General features: G+C 38.2%; 1 protein-coding gene across 1 annotated transcript in view; it reads right to left on the reverse strand.

Annotated features, from left to right (window-relative positions):
• Positions 1-21,858, reverse strand: part of THEMIS (thymocyte selection associated) — a 93,984-nt gene that overhangs the window by 36,125 nt on the left and 36,001 nt on the right. The window contains exon 2 of the mRNA XM_089686376.1: positions 2,201-2,356. Within this exon, the coding sequence (XP_089542502.1) occupies positions 2,201-2,356 (156 nt within the window). The remainder of the gene's footprint in view (positions 1-2,200; positions 2,357-21,858) is intronic.

Genomic DNA, 21,858 nt, shown 5'->3' on the forward strand with positions numbered 1-21,858 from the left:
CTGTGCAGTGTAACAGAAAATGTGAAATGCCCAAGTCCCTGGGCATGCTCAGTGCACATTGTAAGTCCATGGGCATGTGCAGGTTGCAGAGCAGGAAAGCTCTAATTTGTGATGGCTGCTTCACTCAATTTGCTGACAAGCACATTCATCATCCAAAACAAATGTCCAGTATTCCCCATCTATTCCAATGGCTCCAGTTCCCCCCAGTGCAGCGTGTTCTTGTGCAGCCCACCCAATTAGAACATGATAAATGTATTATGCATGGACCTACACTGGGACATGGCCAGGCACCTCCTAAATGCACTGACATGCATTACTGCCTGCAACTTCTGTGGGTGGTTAGGAGACAGCAACTGCTGGCATTATAACAACTCATCCCCAATGACGAACATGATAAATGTATTATGCATGGACCTACACTGGGACATGGCCAGGCACCTCTTAAATGCACTGGCATGCATTACTGCCTGCAACTTCTGTGGGTGGTTAGGAGACAGCACCTATCCACCCACAGAATACCATGTTTCTTTTTACACAAGTAAATGAATGTACCTTATTGTGTTGCTGCTGTCACAGAATACCATAGTTTGTAGACGCTATAACACAAACCAATTAATATACACGTGTTGAGATTTTTTTTTTACCAAACACATGTAGCAGAATACATTTAGCCTAACTTTATGACTAACTGAGTTTAAAAGATATATTTTAGAACCAAAATTAAAAAATATTTTGTTTGTCAAAATTTTTATAGCACAAAAAATAAACACCGCAGAGGTGATAAAATACCACCAAACGAAGGCTCTATTTGTGTGAAAAAAAGGACATACATTTCATTTGGGTACAGCATTGCACATCCGCACAATTACCAGTTGAAATAGCGCAGTGCCAAACAGCAAAAAATGGCCTGGTCAGAAAGGGGGGTAAATCCTCAGAAGGGCAAATAGTTAAAGAAAAACAGGTTGACTCTTTTACAGAAACAGGTTGACTCTTTTCAACAACATTTACAGACTTGCCAACAAAGGCATTTACTATAGCACTTAAAAAAAAAAAAAAAGAGTGAAGGCAGTTTTCAGTTTTCCTGGTCTGGGCATGCTCAGTCATGTTACTATTGAGATGTTTGAACTAGGTGAAGTCAATGCCTGTTTGTATTTTGTGAAATACATCACTTTATACAGACAAATCTAGAATTCTTTTAAAGCAGTTATTCTTAAAAAAAAGTACAATATATGTATAGGAAGTATAACTTGCTTGAGATTATGTCATTAAAAAGATTTTTCTCTGCTGTTCACCTGGTTCTGAGATGTGAACTCATTTAGACGGTCCCACATCGTCACTATTTTAAAACAGGAGGGCTCAAACTCACATTGAATTCACACCCGTAAACCATGAGTTGTGTAGCCTCTTTTGCTTTTACTTTTAGTAATTTCTGTGAAGTGAAATTTTATCCAATATTGTAATAAAATGCTTTTGTATTTTTAATGTGGAGTTGAGTTGCCTTTAAAGTTCCACTAAACGTCTATTGGGGGAAAATCCTTTTCTTAACTGCAAATAATATGCATGTTTGCAGAATAAAATAATCTGTAATCATATGACCTAACCCTATGCTGTCTGATTTATATAACTGGCAATCCAGGAACAATAAGGTATCTGTTGTTATTTAGAACGAACATTCATAAATTCATAAATGTGTACAGAAATAACAAGCTTTTCTTTCTATTTAGGTCTCATTCACTGCATACTTGCAGAAAAATTGATGGAGAAAACGTGCAGATTTCACTTGCAGAGACATCAGTTCTCGTGTGTGTTTCAGTGGGTCCTGCGCAGAAAAAATCCGCACGTGATACTAATATTGGGGCACATAGTAAACAACTGTTTTCTTTGTGCCCTTGCAGAACACGTGAGGAATAACTCGCATCTCTGCACCATGATGTGAACGAGGCCTTACGTTTTTCACCTCTATTGTCAAGTTAATTAACAACTTTCTGGTGTTGCTAGTTAAACTGCACTAGGCTCAATTTACAAAGCTATAATATCTGGGCCAGTTTGACCCACAAGTAAAAGTGTACACTGGGAGATTTTATTTACTCGGCCAATAAAAGGCCTTTGTTTGCAGTTTACACAGAAAAATACTCTGGTACTAATAATGACAAACAGATAGAAACATAAAAACATTTTTGAAATAATTAAATTTTGATACCTGGAAAATCAGGAGGAATCTCCATTGTTGGCAACATGTCATACTCATTGCTTGTAAAAAGATGAGCCAAGACTTTCTTTACTCTGCAATCAGTTACTTTAATTAGGTCTCCTGTTGAGAAGGAGCATTCATTTCCACAAAGTTCATAAATGGAGCCTACATGATTTAAAATAGAAAACACCATTAAAAAAAGAATGACTTGGGTTATTTAAGAGTATCTATCATACTGTATATTCAGGTAACATGGCAGGTTCTCCTGCAAGCTCACACACACTGATACACACTTAACCAGCACTCCCCTGTCCCTCCATTCCTGCCTTGGAGTCATGAGCCATGAGTCTACACTTGGTGTAACCTCAGTGTTAATGACCTACTCCTCTACCTCCAAACACAAGCCTGGCAAATGGCACCTTATGCATTCAGTACTGCATTGCAGTATTTAACCACTTTGAGTCCAGACACTTTCACCCCCTTCCTCTCCAGGCCAGTTTTCAGCTTTCAGTGCTATCACACTTTGAATGACACTTGTGTAGTCCTGCAACACTGTACCCATATGAATTTTTTTAGCATTTTTTAGACAGATAAAACTTTATTTTGGTGGTATTTATTCACCACTGGGATTTTTTTTTGCTATATAAATGAAAAATTCCAAAAACTTTTTAAAAAAAGTGTTTTTCTTATAACATTTTGCAAATAAATAATCTTTCTTCTTAAATCTTGGCCAAAATGTATTCATCTATCTTTTTAGTAAACATTAGTTTATAACCAAAAATTATAATTTTTGTAAAAAATGTTTTACATTTTTATTTAATTTTTTATATTATTATTTATGTTTTTTTTTTTTATGTACTGTCACCCTAGCAGTACAGTGTCTTTTTTTACACTGATTTTACACCCATAAAGGCTGTAAAAGCAATAATGTGCAGCCATTGAGAAATACTGTGTGATCTGTGATTGGTCATAGCTTGTCACATGGTACAAGGCTGTTGTGAATAGCCTTGTACCATGTGACCTCTGTGATCATTCACAGATTTCCCAAGTAGTAAGCAATGATGTCAGGAAGTGACATCTTGTTTACTACTGCTCATGTGATCACTGATTCGCCAATCAGCGATCACATAAATCGGGACCTCTCACAGAGGTCCCGTACAGCGATCAGTGTTCGGAGGACACAGCGGGCACTGGATCGCGGTGCCACGCGCACACAGGCAGTAAATGAGGGTGACATTTAGAAACGTCAACCCGCTTTGGCAGTGCTCCCACCCGGCCATTTATAGACATGGGGCGGATGGGAAGTGGTTAAAGCAGAGCTCCACCCAAAAGGGGAAGTTCCACTTTAAAGACTGGTCCCCCACTGCCTATTAAGTATTGGCACCTTTGAGGATTAGGTACCTGAAATTGCCTAGGCAATCGGAAGTGGACGTTGTCCCTCTCACCCGTTGTCTTTTGGGACAGGACCCAGAAGACTACAGGACCATTCATAAAGCGCAGCACTACTCATGCATGGGCAGTGGGTACCCAGCTGTGAAGCCGCAAGCTGTCACAGCCAGGTGCCCACACTGAAGATACTGGCACTGGCAACACAGGGCAGCCAATGAAGCGGGCTGCAGGGGGGACACTGCAGGATCATGGGACAGGTGAGTGTCTGTTTTTAAAAGTCAGCAGCTACAGTTTTTGTAGCTGCTGACTTATTTTTTCACAGTGTGACTGGAACTCCGTTTTAAGGATAAGGGTCACATGCTCTTGCATACGTGTAAGGATAGGATGTTTTCAAGAATTCAGACAGATTGATTTAGGAGTAGGGAAGTGCAGGAAAGATGAGTGAGTTTTCAATATAACTTCAACTTTGTCCTGAATGACAGATTCTCATTAAAGTGTAACTCCAGAACAAATGTACCTTTTAGTTCTGTATAGAGTAGAAAGATTGAAAACTCTATTTTTTTTTCTCGTTACGTGGGTTTTTGTTGGGGAGATGTAGGTAAAATAGGTGTGGGGGGGATCTCCTCCTCCATCATCTCCTACAGTCAAAACAGATTCCCTGTTGCCAGCTGTAAGAGCCAACACTATGGAACAGGAAACTGGACTTACAGCACGGGTCACAATTATTGCACTTGCAGGCTATTTAAAGATGAGGAGTTGAGACATCAGTAGGAGACGGGTCGCTTTGAGAACGTGTGTGTGCACAAAAAGCGTCAGAGAGGAGCCTACATGCTGACATCACACCGGCGATGCCGTGGATGGTCCGGTGGCCATTCATGTAAGTCCGGCTGCTTAGTCTTTTATGTATTCCACGTGGATTTTATTGTATTTGAATAAAATACTATACTATATAAGTTTCCTTAGACTCTGTGTGTGAGCTTTTTTTTTATCAAGGTGCATCTTGGTCACTTCTGCTGGAGTCCGCTATGAGGAAGGAGGGAAGGAGGCTATTACAGATATTAATATGTTTTTGGGTGTATGTTTGCCAGATTTCTGGTGAGTGCATAGGGGTGAAGGTCCCCCGGAAGAGGTGTCACCACTAGATTGTTATCACTGATTCTCATGTTCAACAGTTAATGAACTCTATTTATTAGTTACTTCGCACTTTTCACTCTTTGGTGTTCATTGACGAATGTTATTATTACTAATATTGTATACCTCATAGTTCATAACATTATTATGCGATTCACTTGTATTTTGTAATTAAGAATTGCTATATATAATTTACATGTAGCATTTTTAGCACTGCACATTTACTGTTTATATTTTTTATTTGGGTTTGTCACCTTTTAGTGCTAGCAGCTTTTTTACATTTCCAAGCGCTCACTACACCGTTTGTTTATATAATTTTTCTATGTTTTGGATAGAGTGGAGAAGGATTAGAACACTTGTCAGTTTTTAGTGCTGTCTGTGGCTCTGTTAGAGAAATTCACTCTATTTGCAATGATCATTGAAAGTGAAAGTAAACCCAAATGTTAGGTCGACATCAGAACTAATAGAGGGGAAATCTTCCCATGGGAATACTTGTTCTGGTGACACACCAGGATTCATTCTCTTTGAAGGGATTTCCTCTCACTTTCTGTTTTGGCTATGGGACAGAAGGTAAAGGAAATTCTCCCCAACAGGATACAGCTGGCAAAAAAAACCTGACAAGGTTTATAAAACTCCCTTTATAAAACATCCAAAATAAAAAAAAAGTTTTCCCTTTGGTTTCACATTACACAAAACAGTACAAATAATTTAAAGAAATATAGTCTGATGTGCTAGGCCAATTTATAAAGCATTGCATGTGACTTTCACCATACATTCGAATACATTTTCACCATACATACACTGCCTTTTAAAAGACATGCAACTGTAAGATTCACCTGTAGTTTTGTAAAGCACTGAACAGACTGTTGGCACTAAATAAATCCTGTATAATAATAATAATAGTGAATGTTTACTGAATGTCAGATATCACTGATTTATACATATACCTCCAAGTGTCCATATGACCAAATGTCCACTAATATGAATTAGCAAGCAGGAGTGAGCAGAGCCATTTTTTGTGTATGTAGTACATATACTCAAGAATCAAACTTTAACATGCTATACTGTAAACGTTAATTTATTTTTTTTTCTCTTTAACCAAACATTTGTTTTTAAGTGAGGATGAGTAAGAACCTCTCCCAGGTTTTTATTACTGTATGTACCTTCTTTGAGAGACATGTCCTCACATCCTGTACATGTGTACAGTACAAGGGTGCATCAAAACAAGTGGAAAACGGAATAGGGACACAAATAGAATTTATACTTAACAACAAAAAAAACTCTTCAATGGGGACAGAAACATTTAAAATCTATCAGAATTCAAAATCGTCTCTGCTCTATCTTAAACAAAAGCTGGACATGGGCTTTAAAACTATCTATAATAAGTTTAATCTATCTTCTAGTTATATTTACTACAAATATTTCAACAATATTTGAAAGCATTATGTGGTAACCTCAGATTCCTTTTCACTGTGTCTCTATTGAAAACCATAATTCAGAAAATTGAATGATTCAGTGCATTATATCTATTTCTCCTTCTCCTTACAACATCATTCTCCTTGTTATCTAGTTTGTGTCTATGATGATGCTATAATGATAATATTGCTGCAAGGGCATTTCTAAATTTCATATCACAAACTCTGATATTCCACTAGAGAGTTTCTATAGTACAGGCTCATCAAACGAACTAATGTGATTTTCAAAAGATTTCATATAAAAGCAGACACACTCACAACCACACCTGTTTAAGCTGCTGCCTCCAGCAAAGAGAACCAATAGAAAGAAAAAGAACCAATATTAAAAGCAACTACATTACCGGTGGCTGATCGTGTATTGCTTCTTGAAGGACTTATACCACTGCAGTTTATTTTGATATCTTGTTTATAAAAAGTCCAAACCAAAAAAATATTAAATATTTTACCTAAATTCATGTTTGCAATAATTGAATAAACCAGGGTAGACCTCTGTACGTTGCATGCAGAAAAGTTGTTTCAATTGTAAAATAGCTTGGTAAAATAATGTAAGAGATGGGGCAAGTTATGCTCCTGAAAAAGTGCTATCTTTCCCATCATACAAATGGCAGTTGATCTACTAAAGGCAAATAGGCAGTTCACTTTTAAAGGGAAATTTTCTTTTTGCAGGTGAATTTCCCTTTAGCTTATTGAATGAGGTGAGCTCTGCTGACATCCAAAGATATGCTCTTTTTATTTTTCTATTTCCCTTGCATTTTATTGGTTAATCTTTACAAAGTAAATTTTTACCACATCCACTAATAAAGCAACCTCATAGAGTAAGTGTAACTCCACTATATATCTACTCATCTTTCTGGTCCTCCACGCCAACTTTTGGTACAGCTTTCTTTGACTACCACTTCCTTTCATACCACGTTATGTCTTGCCCCATTGTTAGATGCAGTTTAGCTTGTTTATTTTTGTTACATTTATTTATATTCAGTATTGTTCCTGTCTTTTACTAAAAAATATGCTATCAGCTTCTGCTACTTATCATAACACCTACAAATTTCAGATGCAGTATGTCAGGAAACCACAGTAGATTATAAGCCAAAAACCACATAGAACTGCTATTAATGGACTTCTATGGACAGTTGAAAAATAAAGTGTATACTCTATATATTGAAAACACCCAAAACGTAATGTAAATACTAACATCAGTTATGTACCTTTAAAATTACTATTTAATGTACAAAATATAAGCTATAAAAACAAGTATAGGTATACCTATCCCACTAAAAACCCACCCACCATGCCTCCTCAGTAATTCCTAGTGTAACAAGTGTGGCGACAGTGACAACATGTCCCCTAAAAATGAAAATAGATATATAATTCAAAGTGCATTGATAACTTGGATATCATACATAGATTAATGTCAATTTGATAGCACAGATGATCTTCCAAAGTCATAATAAGTGGTATGTATGAGTACAAGATCATGTCTAAATCTGCTAGAGTGGTGGTCAACGTGAAAATTATAAAGTGCATCAAGTGTGGCCCCTGATACTGCCACACAATAGCAGGGCATTTTTACATCTCAAAGCCCCAAAATGTAGCATATTTTGCAGAGTATGACAATGCACACTTAAGAATTTGGAGTACAATATGGATGCAATAATAACCTCCAACAAAAATCGTGAAATTTTGGCATTTATATTGAAGATATGACTGATCATGCCAAAAAAAACCTGTCTTTTATTTAAAGATAGTGATCATATGAAGCTATTTATTTTCACATAGTTGTTTTAAATCATAATAATAACAGGGGTCACTCAAATGGCCCTGATCAAAAGTTTAACATACCCTGGAATGTTTGGCCTTGGTACAGACACACAAGGTGACACAAATAGGCTAAAATGGCAAATAAAGGTTAATTTCCCACATCTATGGCTTTGTAAATTGCAATCAGTATCTGTGTATAAATAGTCAATGAGTTTGTTAGCTCTCACGTGGATGCACGGAGCAGACTAGATACTGAGCCATGGGAAACAGAAAAGAACTGTCAAAAGACCTGCGTAACAAGGTAATGGACCTTTATAAAGATGGAAAAGGATGCAAAAAATATCCAAAGCCTTGAATATACTAGTCAGTACTGTTCAATCACTTATTAAGAAGTTAAAAGTTCGGGAATCTCTAGATACCAAGATACACTGACACTAATTGTAATTTAAAATTCTACAGATGCGGGAAATTACTTTCTTTTGCCATTTTAACCCGTGTGCATCACCTTGTGTGTTTGTACCAAGGACAAACATTCCAGGGTATGTAAACTTTTGATCAGGGCTATCTGGGTGATTGAAAAAGGGGCCAAACAACTATGTGATAATAAATGGCTTCATATGATCACTATCCACAAATAAAAGAGTTTTTTTGGCATGATCAGACATATTTTCAATATAAATGCCAAAATTTCACAATTTCTGCCAGGGTGTGCAAACTTTTGAGAAACTGTATCAATATATATATTTTCATAGGGCATAAACCCCAGGTGTTTTGAAGCGGCATATTGTCAGTGTCTCCACACCACAAACTTCGATCCATGTATAACCTTTCCCATTCATGAGAAGTCAATATATTGATCAGCGTTCATTAATTGGCTTGCTGGTATATTTTCGCTCGATCAGTGCATGCAACCAATTGTGTGCAGTGCCGATCAGTGTATCCTGACAATGTGGGATTCCTGCTGTCAGAATATAATGACACAGCGGGGAAGATTTCCTTATCCACCTTGACTGTGTGTCTAGGGAAATCGCTTTTTGATTTATTTTTTTTTTCATCCAGCCAGCAGGCCATGGACTTGAGGAGACATGATGGGTGGGTTTTACTAACGATAGATATACCTGTACATGTTTTTTATCTTATATTTTTTTTTTTACAATAAATAGTTGTTTTAAGGGAACATGACTGATATTGGTGTTTTCAAGTTTTGGATTGTTTTTTGATTTATAGATTATGCACTTATTTTCAACTGTCCATGAAGTCCATTATTAGTTGTTGTATGGGGTTACTAGCATACTGTACAACAGGTTTGTGACTCTTTTACATCAATTGAGTATGTTTTTTTATGTTAAATTGTTTTTATAAGCACTTAGAAATTACTTGTTTTAGCTATAACTGGGATTGCTTTACTCTCACTCTGAATACTGTCATATTTATTTACAGGATACCAGATGTATTACCAGAGGAGTTTGGTGTGTCATGGTTTAATTTATAAGTTTTTCTATGATTATATTTGATTGTATTTTTGCATTACCATTGTGGTAATACAAAGGAGGTTATTTTCAATATTTTTTGTTTGGAGCGCAGTATGTGTTTTTTTTTCCTAGGTATGTATAGAGACATACAGAACATAATTATTTAGCAATAATGTAGCTGGCTTTAGCAAAGGATCTGTGCTTAAAATATAGCAACAATTATGTTATGTATAACATTATAGTAAAAATACCAAATCAAAATCACAGCAGCTGGCAAGTCCAGCTAGAAATTATCTTCAGATTTAATTATTTTTTACATTTCAGTTAATAAGTGGGTTTTGTACCAGGATAGTTCATACAAATAGGTACTTCAGGAATACGTATATCTTTGAACAACAGGACTGGGATATAAGCTCCATTACACTTAATTAGTATATGTAATCAGACTCAGTTTGATTGGATGTACCTTGTCAGTCCAGTAATTTACAGGTCCAGCACCAAGCATTTCATATCTTCTACTATTAATTCACCTGCAGTTTTCCCTCCACAACCCTTCACCCATGTTTTTCACCATTAGGAAGAATGTTTCTAAATAAAAGCCTATGGAATTCAGAGTTTAGATACAAGGGTTTAGGAGATGGTGAAGGAAGTTCCAGCTAAAAGACAATTTCTTTGCTGGATTAAAAGACTATTGGTTTCCCCCAGCTCAATCTCGTGGGTATTTCCTTTGTTGGAGTAGGGCCACCCATAGGCGCTTGGTGTAAATACTTAGTCGTGGGTGTCTTCCGTCCATCCGACATTCTTGCTCCTTGGATTGGGCCGCCATTGCTCAGTGGATGGAGTATAGACAGCTTAGGTCTTTTCTGCGCACTTTTGCTGACCTTGACATGTTAACCAGGGACTCCACACCGCTTAAATCCTTGCTCCTTCAGGATCTTCCCCCCTTGCGCCCTCTTTCTGTGATTTATCAGATCCTGCTGGCCACGGTTCATCCAGATCTTCCACCGTACACTTCCAGGTGGGCTGGGGCCCTAGCCGTTCAGATATTGGATGAGGACTGATTGAAATCCTTTACCCTTACCCACCGTTTGTCTCTGACCAGTAGGGCTCAGGAAACCAATTTCAAATTGCTTACTCGGTGGTACAGATTCCCCACCTTCCTTCACAGGATTTTCCCTTCCACCTCTGATCGGGCTGCCCCCGGCTCCCTTCTTCATGTGTGGTGGGAATGTCCCCCTATTGATGCGTTTTGGGATCATAGTTTACTCAGAGGTTACGAACCAGACAGTCTCCAATACGCCCCAAATTGTTCTGCTTTCTATCCTGCCTGGCTCCTTCAAATGAATCAAAGGCGGCCTTCTCCACCATTGCTTGATGGCTGCCAGTCTGGTTATACCTCGCCATTGGAGAACTAGCTGTATCCTGACTCTTTTGGAGTGGGTTGAGGAGATGGATCATATTGGACGTATGGATCGCTCTTGGCTCAGGAATTGGGCACTTTGGAATGCTGTCTTCAGACTTGGCTCTCCTGGCATATGTATAGGGAGTCCTCTGCACTCCATGCTCTTTTGGCTGCTTGAGCAGGAATTGTCCCTTTTCTCTCTTTTCAGTTCATGTTGGTTTGTTGTCTTACTGGGTGCTTTTCCTCAGGCGAATCTATTTTTTTTTGTTTTCCTTTTCTTCCTTCTCTCTTCTTTTCCCCTTCTTTTTCCCCTCAGCCCTTTTTCCCTCCCCTCCCCCCCCCCCCTCTTTTTTTTTCTTTTCCTCCTATTTTTTGTTTTTATGGGTGATTGTTTTATGGAAGGGGAGGGGTGTGGATTGGTGTGGTGGGTTCCATTGCTCCTTTCCTTTTTTGGGGGGGGCTGATCTCAATTGTTATGTATGGTACATTGTCCCTCTGGGTTTGTGGTTCTTTTAGCATTCTTATCTGTACCCTTCGGGGGCTTGATATTGTTTGTACAACAAGACTATTTTCACTTTAAGGTAATGAGGGATTCAGTGAGCGCTAACCAACACAGCAGCTGATACACTAAAAAGGAAAACCATCAACCTTCAAACAAACAATATAAGATAAATAGTGCAGCGCTAGATGTTATATGACTGTACCAATATTAAAGATGGTGCAATATCCCTTACTTAAATGTCAACAGGTGTGGACCTGAAGACTATTTCAGGCCTATCAGGTAATGCTCTAGCTAGAATTGGGTCAGCCTTAAGAATGTCCCAGTTTTTCTTAATAATCTTACTGACTTGTTTGTATTGGATAGAAAAAGATGTAATAAAGGGACAAAATTTACCGTTCTTATGTGAGGTAGAGGTGGTTAACATCATATCTCTATTCATATTTGCCACTCGGGCCATCTCATCCGGCAGCTATGGCTCTTATTCCTTCTGATGATGTACGTGTGATACGAAACGCGCGTCAAGGAGGAGCCTCTGCTAGCCGTGACGCTAAGCCGCCGGATCAAGGGGGTCCGGCGGCCACTCTTCTATACCAGCTGGTCAGTGTGTCATTCATGATATCCTTAGTGCACAAGGATTGATTTTATTCTCATACTCATGTTAAGTGTTTTTTTTTAATATACAATAAATCCTTTTAAATTTGACACAACTACTACACTATGGGTATTCCTTTTTGCTCCACATCGAGCATTTAATTCCTCAGGACCACCAGGTGATTATCCCAAGGCCCAGAGAAAAATTCGGTTGACCCTGTTTTGGAGCCTGTCTGCCAGAGGGAATCCCCGGATGTGTTACCTTTCATCATAGAACCACCTATTCAGAGCTTCCCTTCATCTACAGTCGGAGTGACCTTTGGTGTATGAGACACAAACGCACAATTTAAATTGTGCTTCCGGTGAGTGCGCAATTTAATTATTTCTTCTGCACATCGCCGGACTACATGCATCATAAGGATTTCATTGAAATACACTCATCTATGTCTTTTTGATGACTGGACTATACTGTGCATTTATATTTATATTGTGCGTTTTGTATTGTGAAGTGAAGTTATGTGAAGCTCACGTTTTTTCAACTCTTGGGAAGATCACATACAGTGTGTTTGGTCACACATATGTATGTGGTCCACACCTGTTGACATTTAAGTAAGGGATATTGCACCATCTTTAATATTGGTACAGTCATATAACATCTAGCGCTGCACTATTTATCTTATACTATTTTCACTTTACCCTTGGGTCTGCAATTGGAGCTACGCAGTGCCAGACTGTTATTGTTTATTATTGCCCCATGTTCTATTGCCTACCCTTCTCCCCCCCCCCCCCCCACTTCCCTCACCCTCCCTTGGTCCCTTTTTATTGTATTCCCTACCAATTGTATTGTTTATGTGCCAGTTTGACTTTTTTGTAGTTCTAAAAATCTTTAATAAACTGAGATTGATCACAAAATACATGAAAGATTTTGTCCAAAGATTTTCAAAAATCCCATCCAAAATGTCTTTTGACAGGGTTTTCTTTTAGTTCTTGCTCTAACATCTACTGCAACAAGCAGTTTTCATGCCCAACAAAACAAATATATTAATCAAAACAGAATACTAGTCAAAACTAGTGTTTTAGTTTTCAATAGAGACGGAGTGGAAAGGGTTAAACCATCTGTCAGCTTTTTATTGTAAAGATTTCTCCTAATTTTCTGTTCCTGTTACCACATATGAAGTTTGGAGAGTTTCTCAACAGTAATGCAGACTGCAATAAAAACCTAGTAGAGGTTATAACCTTTTCCTCATTCTGCTCTAAAAATGCCTTTAACACAATTTGTATCTCCATTAGAATGTTTTCCCTCCCTTGCTCTTCTTAAGACCACCAAGGAATTGAAGAGAAATCTTTCCTAATGAATACAAACTTGACAGGGGAACAAATATCTCTTTACTCTGCCCAAGACTAAAAAAATAGAACAAAATCAGCTGGAATTCCCCTTTAATCTCATTCTTGTGTTACCTTCCACTATACTCAAGATTAGGTGGTCTTAGGTTATGACATTATTTAAGGAATACAGTTTCTAGTAATGAAGCATACTAAAGACAGAATTTTTAAATGGAGCTACAATAATATGCGAGGCACCATTTGTAAAAGGAACCATTCAATGTTCTGTGGTCACATCAGTGAAAACTGACCAAATTACTAGTTGTTATGAATCACTGAGCTTCACTCACAATCTTACTGAATAAACCACCTTATTTTTACCACTGTCCCCTATCACAGTGGACACTTTCTTGATATTGTCTTCTTGGTAGATTTTTCTTTTCAAAAGGACTGTTATACATCAGTTTACATTTTGGGGGGGAGTAGGTATATTTGACAAAGGCTTAAACCACATAATTTATAAATGAGTGTGATATGTGTCCAGTAACTTTAGCCAGTTACCTGTGGTTCATAGGTTAGGAAACACCAATATATTCCATGGGGACAAAAAAATGGGTCATACAAACACAAGTGAGTCATTCAAACATGACTGGGTCATATTCTACATATACTAATGCTTACTAAGATTTCAGATCAGTCACACTGTGCAGTTTGATATAGGGTTCATATTCAGAGCAATACAATTCAATTACTGTATTATCTTGTGTTCTTTGTCAATTCAGGTTAGAAAGAAACTGAAAAACGATTTACATGCAAGATGTCATGTATACCCAGCAAATAATTTATTACTAAAAGTTCATCTCAGATATCTTCAGATTCAAAAGGAACTGTATTCTTTTTTCAAAAACATATTAATTGATTTTACTCTGCAGCTGTTTCCATACTTATAAATTAGCATCAATCTTGATGTCAACAAAAGCTTAAATAAAGGTTTCATATAAATGGATTTGGGTTAAAATTTTTATGTTCAGTCTGTTTTTGATTGTAAATTTGTGGTTTATGATCTTTATGGCATAAGTCGGTAGATGAGTCTCTGGTGAGCGTTGACTATTTTGAAACCTTATGCTGCTCACATTAGTAAATAGGAAAGTATTTTTATATTGTAAAGCACTAAGCAAACTGTTGGCACTATGTAAATTCTGTATAATAATAATAATAATAATATAATATTTACTTGTTTATTTAAATTTCTTTAGTTAGTTCCTAGTTTCCATGCCCAGGCAAGCAATGTCATACATCCCAGGAGTCTTCAAGAGGGGAGGAAGGGTTTTCACTTAAAATAAACAGAATTTTGCTTTGTGCATGATTGGGTGATTAAAGTGAACATTATTTCCATATGCTAACTAGAGATTCACCCCATATTGAGTGCATTAAGTAGAAAACAAATGAACACAACAATGATGCATATACAGCATATCATAGCAGCAACATAAAGTACAGTGACCATAGCAACAAATTAGAAATGTTCTATGCTTATAAACGTATCATCATGCTAAAATGTTCCTGATTGTCCAGTGTTAAGTGAAGATGCTTTCACAAATAATGCAATCAATAGTTTCTATTAATCAATTACCAAACTGCCCTGTGTTCAGTTCGAGCAGGGTTTAGCGAACTTCAAAGAAGTTCAAATTCCAAACCAAACTGAAATCAATTGAAACATGTACCAATGCAAAAAAAATTCTAAAAATTCCAGTCAGGAGCAGTGCATTTTTTAAATGTCAAATTCCTTTAAATGTCATTCCTGGGGGTGTCCTAATCCTCCCTGTGACAGGGATTTTTCAGTAATGTGCAGAAAGGGCTGCAGCAATACAGACATTTACAAATGGAAAAAGTGTTCAAAATTGCTAACAAATTGCCAGTAGGGATTCCCAGTGACGTCGGTGGTCATAGGGATGTGGTAAGTGCCCTTGGCTTCCCTAGTAACCAGTGACAGAGGGAAGCTGTCATATACAGAAGTAATAGAAATACTCCATATATATATATATATATATATATATATATATATATATATATATATATATATATATATGGTATTTTACTTCTGCAGAAGGGGGCCAAACAAGCAAAAGTTTGGACTGAACCATCAGCTCGTTCCTATTAACAACCTGCAAAGTTCACAAACAAAATAAAACTAAATAAAATTATTATTTGGTTTATCCACCCTATGCCTTTAAAACAGAATCAATTCTCCCAGGTACACTTACATGCAGTTAGGGACTTTGCAGGTATATGGTCCAGTGTATGATTAAACAATTAAACCAAGCAGGTGTTAATGACCAACAATGTAACGTGCATTAAAAACAATCAATAAATCAAACAAAATCAGCTGCGGAGGCTGGGCGAAACTGGATGAGGAAAAGTTGTACTCTACTAACAAGCTGAGGTCACGAAGGACAGTTCATTGTAAGAAATTTCAAACAATGGCAAGACTGAGACCAGCAATGAGATGGAATTTCCATACACAAAACTGAAAACATCTTAGAGGGTTTGGTAATCCCAGTTATATACTAAAGAACAAGTTACACATTCTAATAAAATGTTGAGCATTTGTCTGACATATGTATTTTCCATATTACTACAGATTAGAGCTTAAAGGTTCACAAGAAAACAATGTGGCATCTTCCACTGTAGGACATAGCCTGGCAGTTTCCAAAACTGGTCCCAGGGACTGCATTATTTTCTTTTTAAAAAAGTAATGATGATGTTTTACGTAATCATTCTTTCATTTAAAATGGTCTTTATAGGGTATATATCTTTCAAGCCAGGTTAGAATGCTTGGGTTCTTCATCAATACTTGCATTGTATTGCAGTATTAACCTATAACCACTAACAATTGGACCATGGACGCCTAGATCTAAGCTGTTTTGCAGAATATGAGTCAGTTGGCCATGTGAGTCAAAAGTTTCCTGTGGAAAACTGTGAAAGAATGTCAAATCTTTAATATAGGGGATTACATAAATTCACCAAAGGACCCCTTTAGAATAGCAGATGCAGAGTCTCAACACCTCTGAAACACATTTAAAACTTCCACTAAATACTTCAAACTGACTTATTCAGAATATTTGTAGCACCGTATTTTCCGGCGTATAAGGCGACTGGGTGTATAAGACGACCCCCTAATTTTCTAATTAAAACATAGGTTTTGGGCTATACTCGCCGTATAAGACTACCCCCCTTCCGAGGCAACACCATTAAAAAACATCAGATTTTTTAATTGAAATGGTTATGACTTACCGGTACTTAAAATCCTTCAAAATCCTCATGTTCATCCTCTGACATCATAAGTTCATGAATGACATCTTGTGATACATTTGTAAGACAGTCATCATATGGATCAAATTCCAAATCAGATGGTTACCGCTGGATGTGCGGTAATACGGTAGCTTCGGCTACATACAGTAAACAGTATATATACAGCCCCCTGGATGTGCAGTAATGTACATACAGTATACCGCGCTGAGCCAAGCTGGCTCAAAACAAATGTCCCTATGACAGATTAATCTGTCAGCCCGCTGGATGTGTGGTATATACAGTATACTGAGCCAAGCTGTTTCAAAACGTACCGGTACATCCCTATGGTAATCAGACCGCTGGATGTGTGTATATACGTGAAGTAGCTGAGGCTACATACAGTATACGCTGGGCCAATCACGGCGAGCGATGTATTCTACTAATGAATACAAAGCCTGCTTGGATTGGCTGAAGTTGTGACATCATCAGCCCACCTCTCTGACTCAGCCAATCCAAGCAGGCTTTGTATTCATTAGTAGAATACATCACTCGCCGTGATTGGCCCAGTGTATACTGTATGTAGCCGCAGCTACCGTACATACACGCATCCAGCGGGCTGATTACAGTAGGGACGTACCGGTACGTTTTGAAACCGCTGCGCTCAGGGCAGTATACTGTATATACCGCACATCCAGCGGGCTGACAGATTAATCTGTCATATGGACATTTGTTTTGATTCAGCTTGGCTCAGCACGGTATACTGTATGTACAGTATTACCACACATCCAGCCAGCTTGACCCAAACTCAAGGTTCATATTTTGTACCCCGCGTATAAGACGACCCCCAATTTTTGGGGTGTATTTTTAAGTATAAAAAGTAGTCTTATACGCCAGAAAATACTGCAAATCTAGTATCAACTGGGATCATTTGAAAGTCCTTGTTTGAAATATTTTTTCTGCTAAATTCCTGAGTTTCCTTAGTTTATTTTTTTTTTTTTGCTAAATTCTTGAGTTTCCTTTTTTTTGTTAATTTTATTTAAATGTTTCTTTAAAACAATGTCAGTGTTGAGATCTTCTTGCTGCTGGCAACTTCGTAAGAGATAGATCATTTTCCTTAACTGCGTCACTACCTTGAAATTTGAACTGGGGAAAGGGGGGGGGAGATAATGTAATGGGTCAGTCCACCCAAAACAATTTAGCATGGTTGACCACCTGCTGGCTTCTCATATCTCTTGAATAACTCAAACAACTGCACTTTACATAATTCAAATAAGTGGCAGGTCAGCATAATGCAAACAAAAGCACGTCAGCAGACCTGGTATCGGTGTAAAGGTTTTTCTGCTATTTTTCATTACATATCAGCCGCCCAAAGCTAAAAGAACAGTTTTGGATATGCTGACTTCCTAAAATATGATTATTCACAAAAATTCTAAATTACAGACTATTAAAAAGCAAAATACAAAAATTAAAACATCAATCTTTGATAAAGGATTCTTGTAGTTGTATTACATTTTTTTTAGTTATACAAAATTGTATTGTGGTCCAATGGAACAAAATTTAAAACAAGCAAGAATTAGTTTGATACACTTTCTTATATATTGAGTTACAAGCTTTACAATTAGATAAAACTGTAAATAAATACTCTGCGCTTAGTGTAACACGTTAAAATATAAATACAAAATACTTTCTCATTGAATAAGACTGAAAGCTTCCACCTTGCAGGGCTGTGACTGATCTAGCAGACATCCACTATAAATATAAAGCCTTATAACTCTGAAATACCATGCATCTCCACTAACAAGCTTTAAGAACGTTAACATCACATTTCCGCAGATACCTAATTCTCTAGTTTACTTCACTGAAACTTATTTAGAGACCCATTAAATGTGTAATTATGTAGCCTATTAAACTGTAACTGCAGTGTTTGTATTCCATTTGGTAATCCCACATGCTATTATATGTTAGTCGAAATACCTGTTTAAAGTAATTACAGTATTACCTTCATGATAAAATCCAGACTGAATTTGCAAGACCCTTGGAAGGGTTTTGAGGTCCAAAGACTGAATGAATTTCTGAAGTGTAGCTGTCATCTTGGAAGATTAGACATGTAATCTGCTACAAATTGTATTCTGAAAGAGCAGACGTGTAAGTTATCCAGCTACAGAGACCGTTTTAGTTTTTTTGGGTTACATACAGGAAGAGGCTTTATTTGTCACAGAAAGAAGTTCAGTTCCTGTTCTCACCTGCCTCAAAAACTCAGACAGCTTTGTTCAGACACCTGCAAGTAGCCAGGATCCTACTTGACTTACACCCAAAATAAAATTCTACTCTATTCTAGGCAAGGCAAGCATTATGGACTCTATATCCAATCATTCTAGGGTCATCTGGATGTTCATATTCCTTCCTAAACAATCCCAATACTAAGACCTACACCACTCTAATTCAATATCTAATGCTGCAACTGTTTTGACATCTGAGACATCAGAAATATATTTGCATTAGATTGCTCATTTACAGTATGCCATTGCTACATAGTTTAACATAACCAGTTATTTATTTTATGTTTTAATAATTTTTTTTTCATCACTCTCTCCAAATGCCATACCCAGAATAAAGTTTACAGTTTTCATATTCTTAATGCAGCATACAGATTTCTCTTAAAGGTGAATGCCTGACAGATAAAACAAAAAAGAAAAAGCAACTCTGTACTGTATTCATTCTCGTCCTCCCTACAGCAGTAATACTGCTACAGGGCGGCATGAATGCGCAAAATCACGTATATATACGTGATTTTGCATTGCTGGGTAGGGGGCGCTCAAGCGCCCTATCCTTGCCACTATTTGCGGCTTTGGCTATCAGTCACCGGGTTCCGGTCGGTTATTACTCACCAGCACCCAGTGATCGAGGAGCATTACCAATAGAGGGAGAAAACTATAAGTAAACAATACAGTTCTCTCCCCTGTCAGCTCCTGCACACTGCTATGCATGGTTTGCATAACAGAGCTATGCATAGCAGTGTGCTTACAGTGAAGCACACACACACACAGCTCCATTGTAAAACAGCACACAGTTAACCCTTTGATGACCACAGATGTTAACCCCTTCCTGCCCAGTGCCATTAGTACAGTGTCAGTGCTTTTTATTAGCACTGATCACTGTATGGGTGTCACTGGGGATGTCAATGACACCAAGTCTGTTCCCCCCAGTGTCAGAATGCCCGCTGCAGTCCTGTTGTAAGTCGCTGATTGCCGCCATTACTAGTAAAAATAAAAAAAATCCCAGTATATATACCGCCATTTGTAAACGCTATAATATTCACGTAAACCAATTAATTTACACGTATTAGGATTTTGTTTTAGTAAAAACATGTAGAAGAATATCCTTTGGCCTAAAATTATGAAGAAATTAGATTTTTTTAATTTTTTTACTGGATATGTTTAATAGCAAAAAGTCAAAAATATTGTTTTTTCTCAAAACTGTCTGTCTTTTTTTTTTATAGCGCAATGAATTAAAACGCAATCAAATACCAACGAAAGAAAGCTCTATTCATGGGAAAAAAAGGACAAATTTAATTTAGGTGCAGTGTTGCATGACCACGCAATTGTCAGTTAAAGTAACGCAGCGCCATAACGCAAAAAATGGCCTGGTTTAGGAAGGGGGGTAAATCCTCTGGAAGGCAAGTGGTTAATTCAACATTAAACTGTATTTTTTAAATGCAAGCAGTGTAAGTACTTGAATTTGACATGCTATCAGCCTATTGCTGTCCCTGTAAAACAGCTTAGTCTAGGGGAGAAGCAGCACAAGGTGCCAATAAGTTGGGCCGCACTGCCAGGAGCATGCCAATATGAGGAGAGAGAGGAATGAAATGAGATCAGCAGTGTAATGCTTCTCCTTTAATTGTCTAGTCACAAAAGGAGACCTGTAAAGCTAGGTACACACGGACCAAAATTTGGTCAGTTCAGTAGGAACCCTTTCTGTTCCATAGAAGCTGATAGTTAGACCTGCTTATGTTGAACGGTCCCTCTGGAAAACCAACATTCAACCAACCACTGCAGCTAAAGGTTGCAACATTGATCAGTGTATTTTGACAGTTGACATGGTGTCAGGAATGGACTGGCCAGCAATAGTGGGACTCACCTGCCTTATGAGCTGCAGTACCAGGGCTGGCCAGCGGGTGCTCCCAGCAATCAGAGACTCAACCTTGCAGCCAGTCAAACACCTGGAACTAATTATACTGGTGTATTTAAGGGATGGCCAGACCTGCAGACTCTGCCTTGGTGTATGTTTTTCCTGGGCCCTGTATCCTGTTCCTGCTTCCTGTTTCTGTTCCTGTTCCTATTCCTGTTCCTGTCTTGTTGCTGACCCGGCCTGATCTATACCTCTGCTGACTTCTCCTGCTCTGACCCCGGCTCGTTCCTGACCATTCTCCTCTGCCTGACCCTCTGTACCACGCTGCCCGCTACCTGCTGAACCTGGCTTGTGACCCCGACCATTCTCCGCTTGCTCCCCCTGTACCTACCTGCCCGATTGATATTGACCTAGCCTGCCTGACGACGCTTGCATTGTATGTACTGTTATCTGCGGGTGGTTTGGTTTGGTTTGTTTGCACTGTGTTATGTTTTAGTATTGCACTGCGTTTATGTTTGTATTGTTAGTGTTAATAAATTACATTGTTTATAACATATCTGAAGTCTGCGTTTCCCTGCGTCAGTCACACACCTCTGGTCATACCCGGGAGCCCTGACATTACACCAAGGCCAATCCTGACCAGAAGTGGCTGCACAGGGAAGCCATCTTGGTTTGTTGATGGGAAGGATGGATCTTGATGAGGTTGAGTATTTATATCTGCTAGTGTTTGATGACAGGGAGTATGCTTATCAAACTCTGAAGGAGTATACCCGGGATGAACTGCTAGAATGTATACGGCTCGCTCATGTTCTAGTAGATCAGGGCACAGAGTTCTCTGAGGTGCAGCCATTGATTGAGGTTTGTGCTGAGTTGGTTTCATCTGGTACCCCCGAATGCAGGGATGAATATTTGCCACCATTTAGTGCAGACCAGGTAGAGTCCCTGGTATGGTTATTAGAGGATGATGTGGGTTACTTTCTGGAGCGTTATTCCACATGTTCACCACAGGTACTAAGAGATTGTATAAACGCAGTGCAGTCTTTGGTCAGACAGGCTTTGTGTAAGCTCAGCTTTGTTCAACCCATACTGCAGACATGGACAGATTTGTTGCACCCAGCCTCAGTCAGCTTACAAAAACCCAGTCCTGCTTCTAATCTATTTCCTCAAAACTCTATTCCTGCATTCCCAACAGCTCCTCCTGCCCT

The sequence above is a fragment of the Staurois parvus genome, unplaced genomic scaffold (assembly GCF_062004578.1).
Source record: "Staurois parvus isolate SC_StPar_1 unplaced genomic scaffold, SC_StPar_1.0 ptg000397l, whole genome shotgun sequence".
Lineage (NCBI taxonomy): Eukaryota > Metazoa > Chordata > Amphibia > Anura > Ranidae > Staurois > Staurois parvus.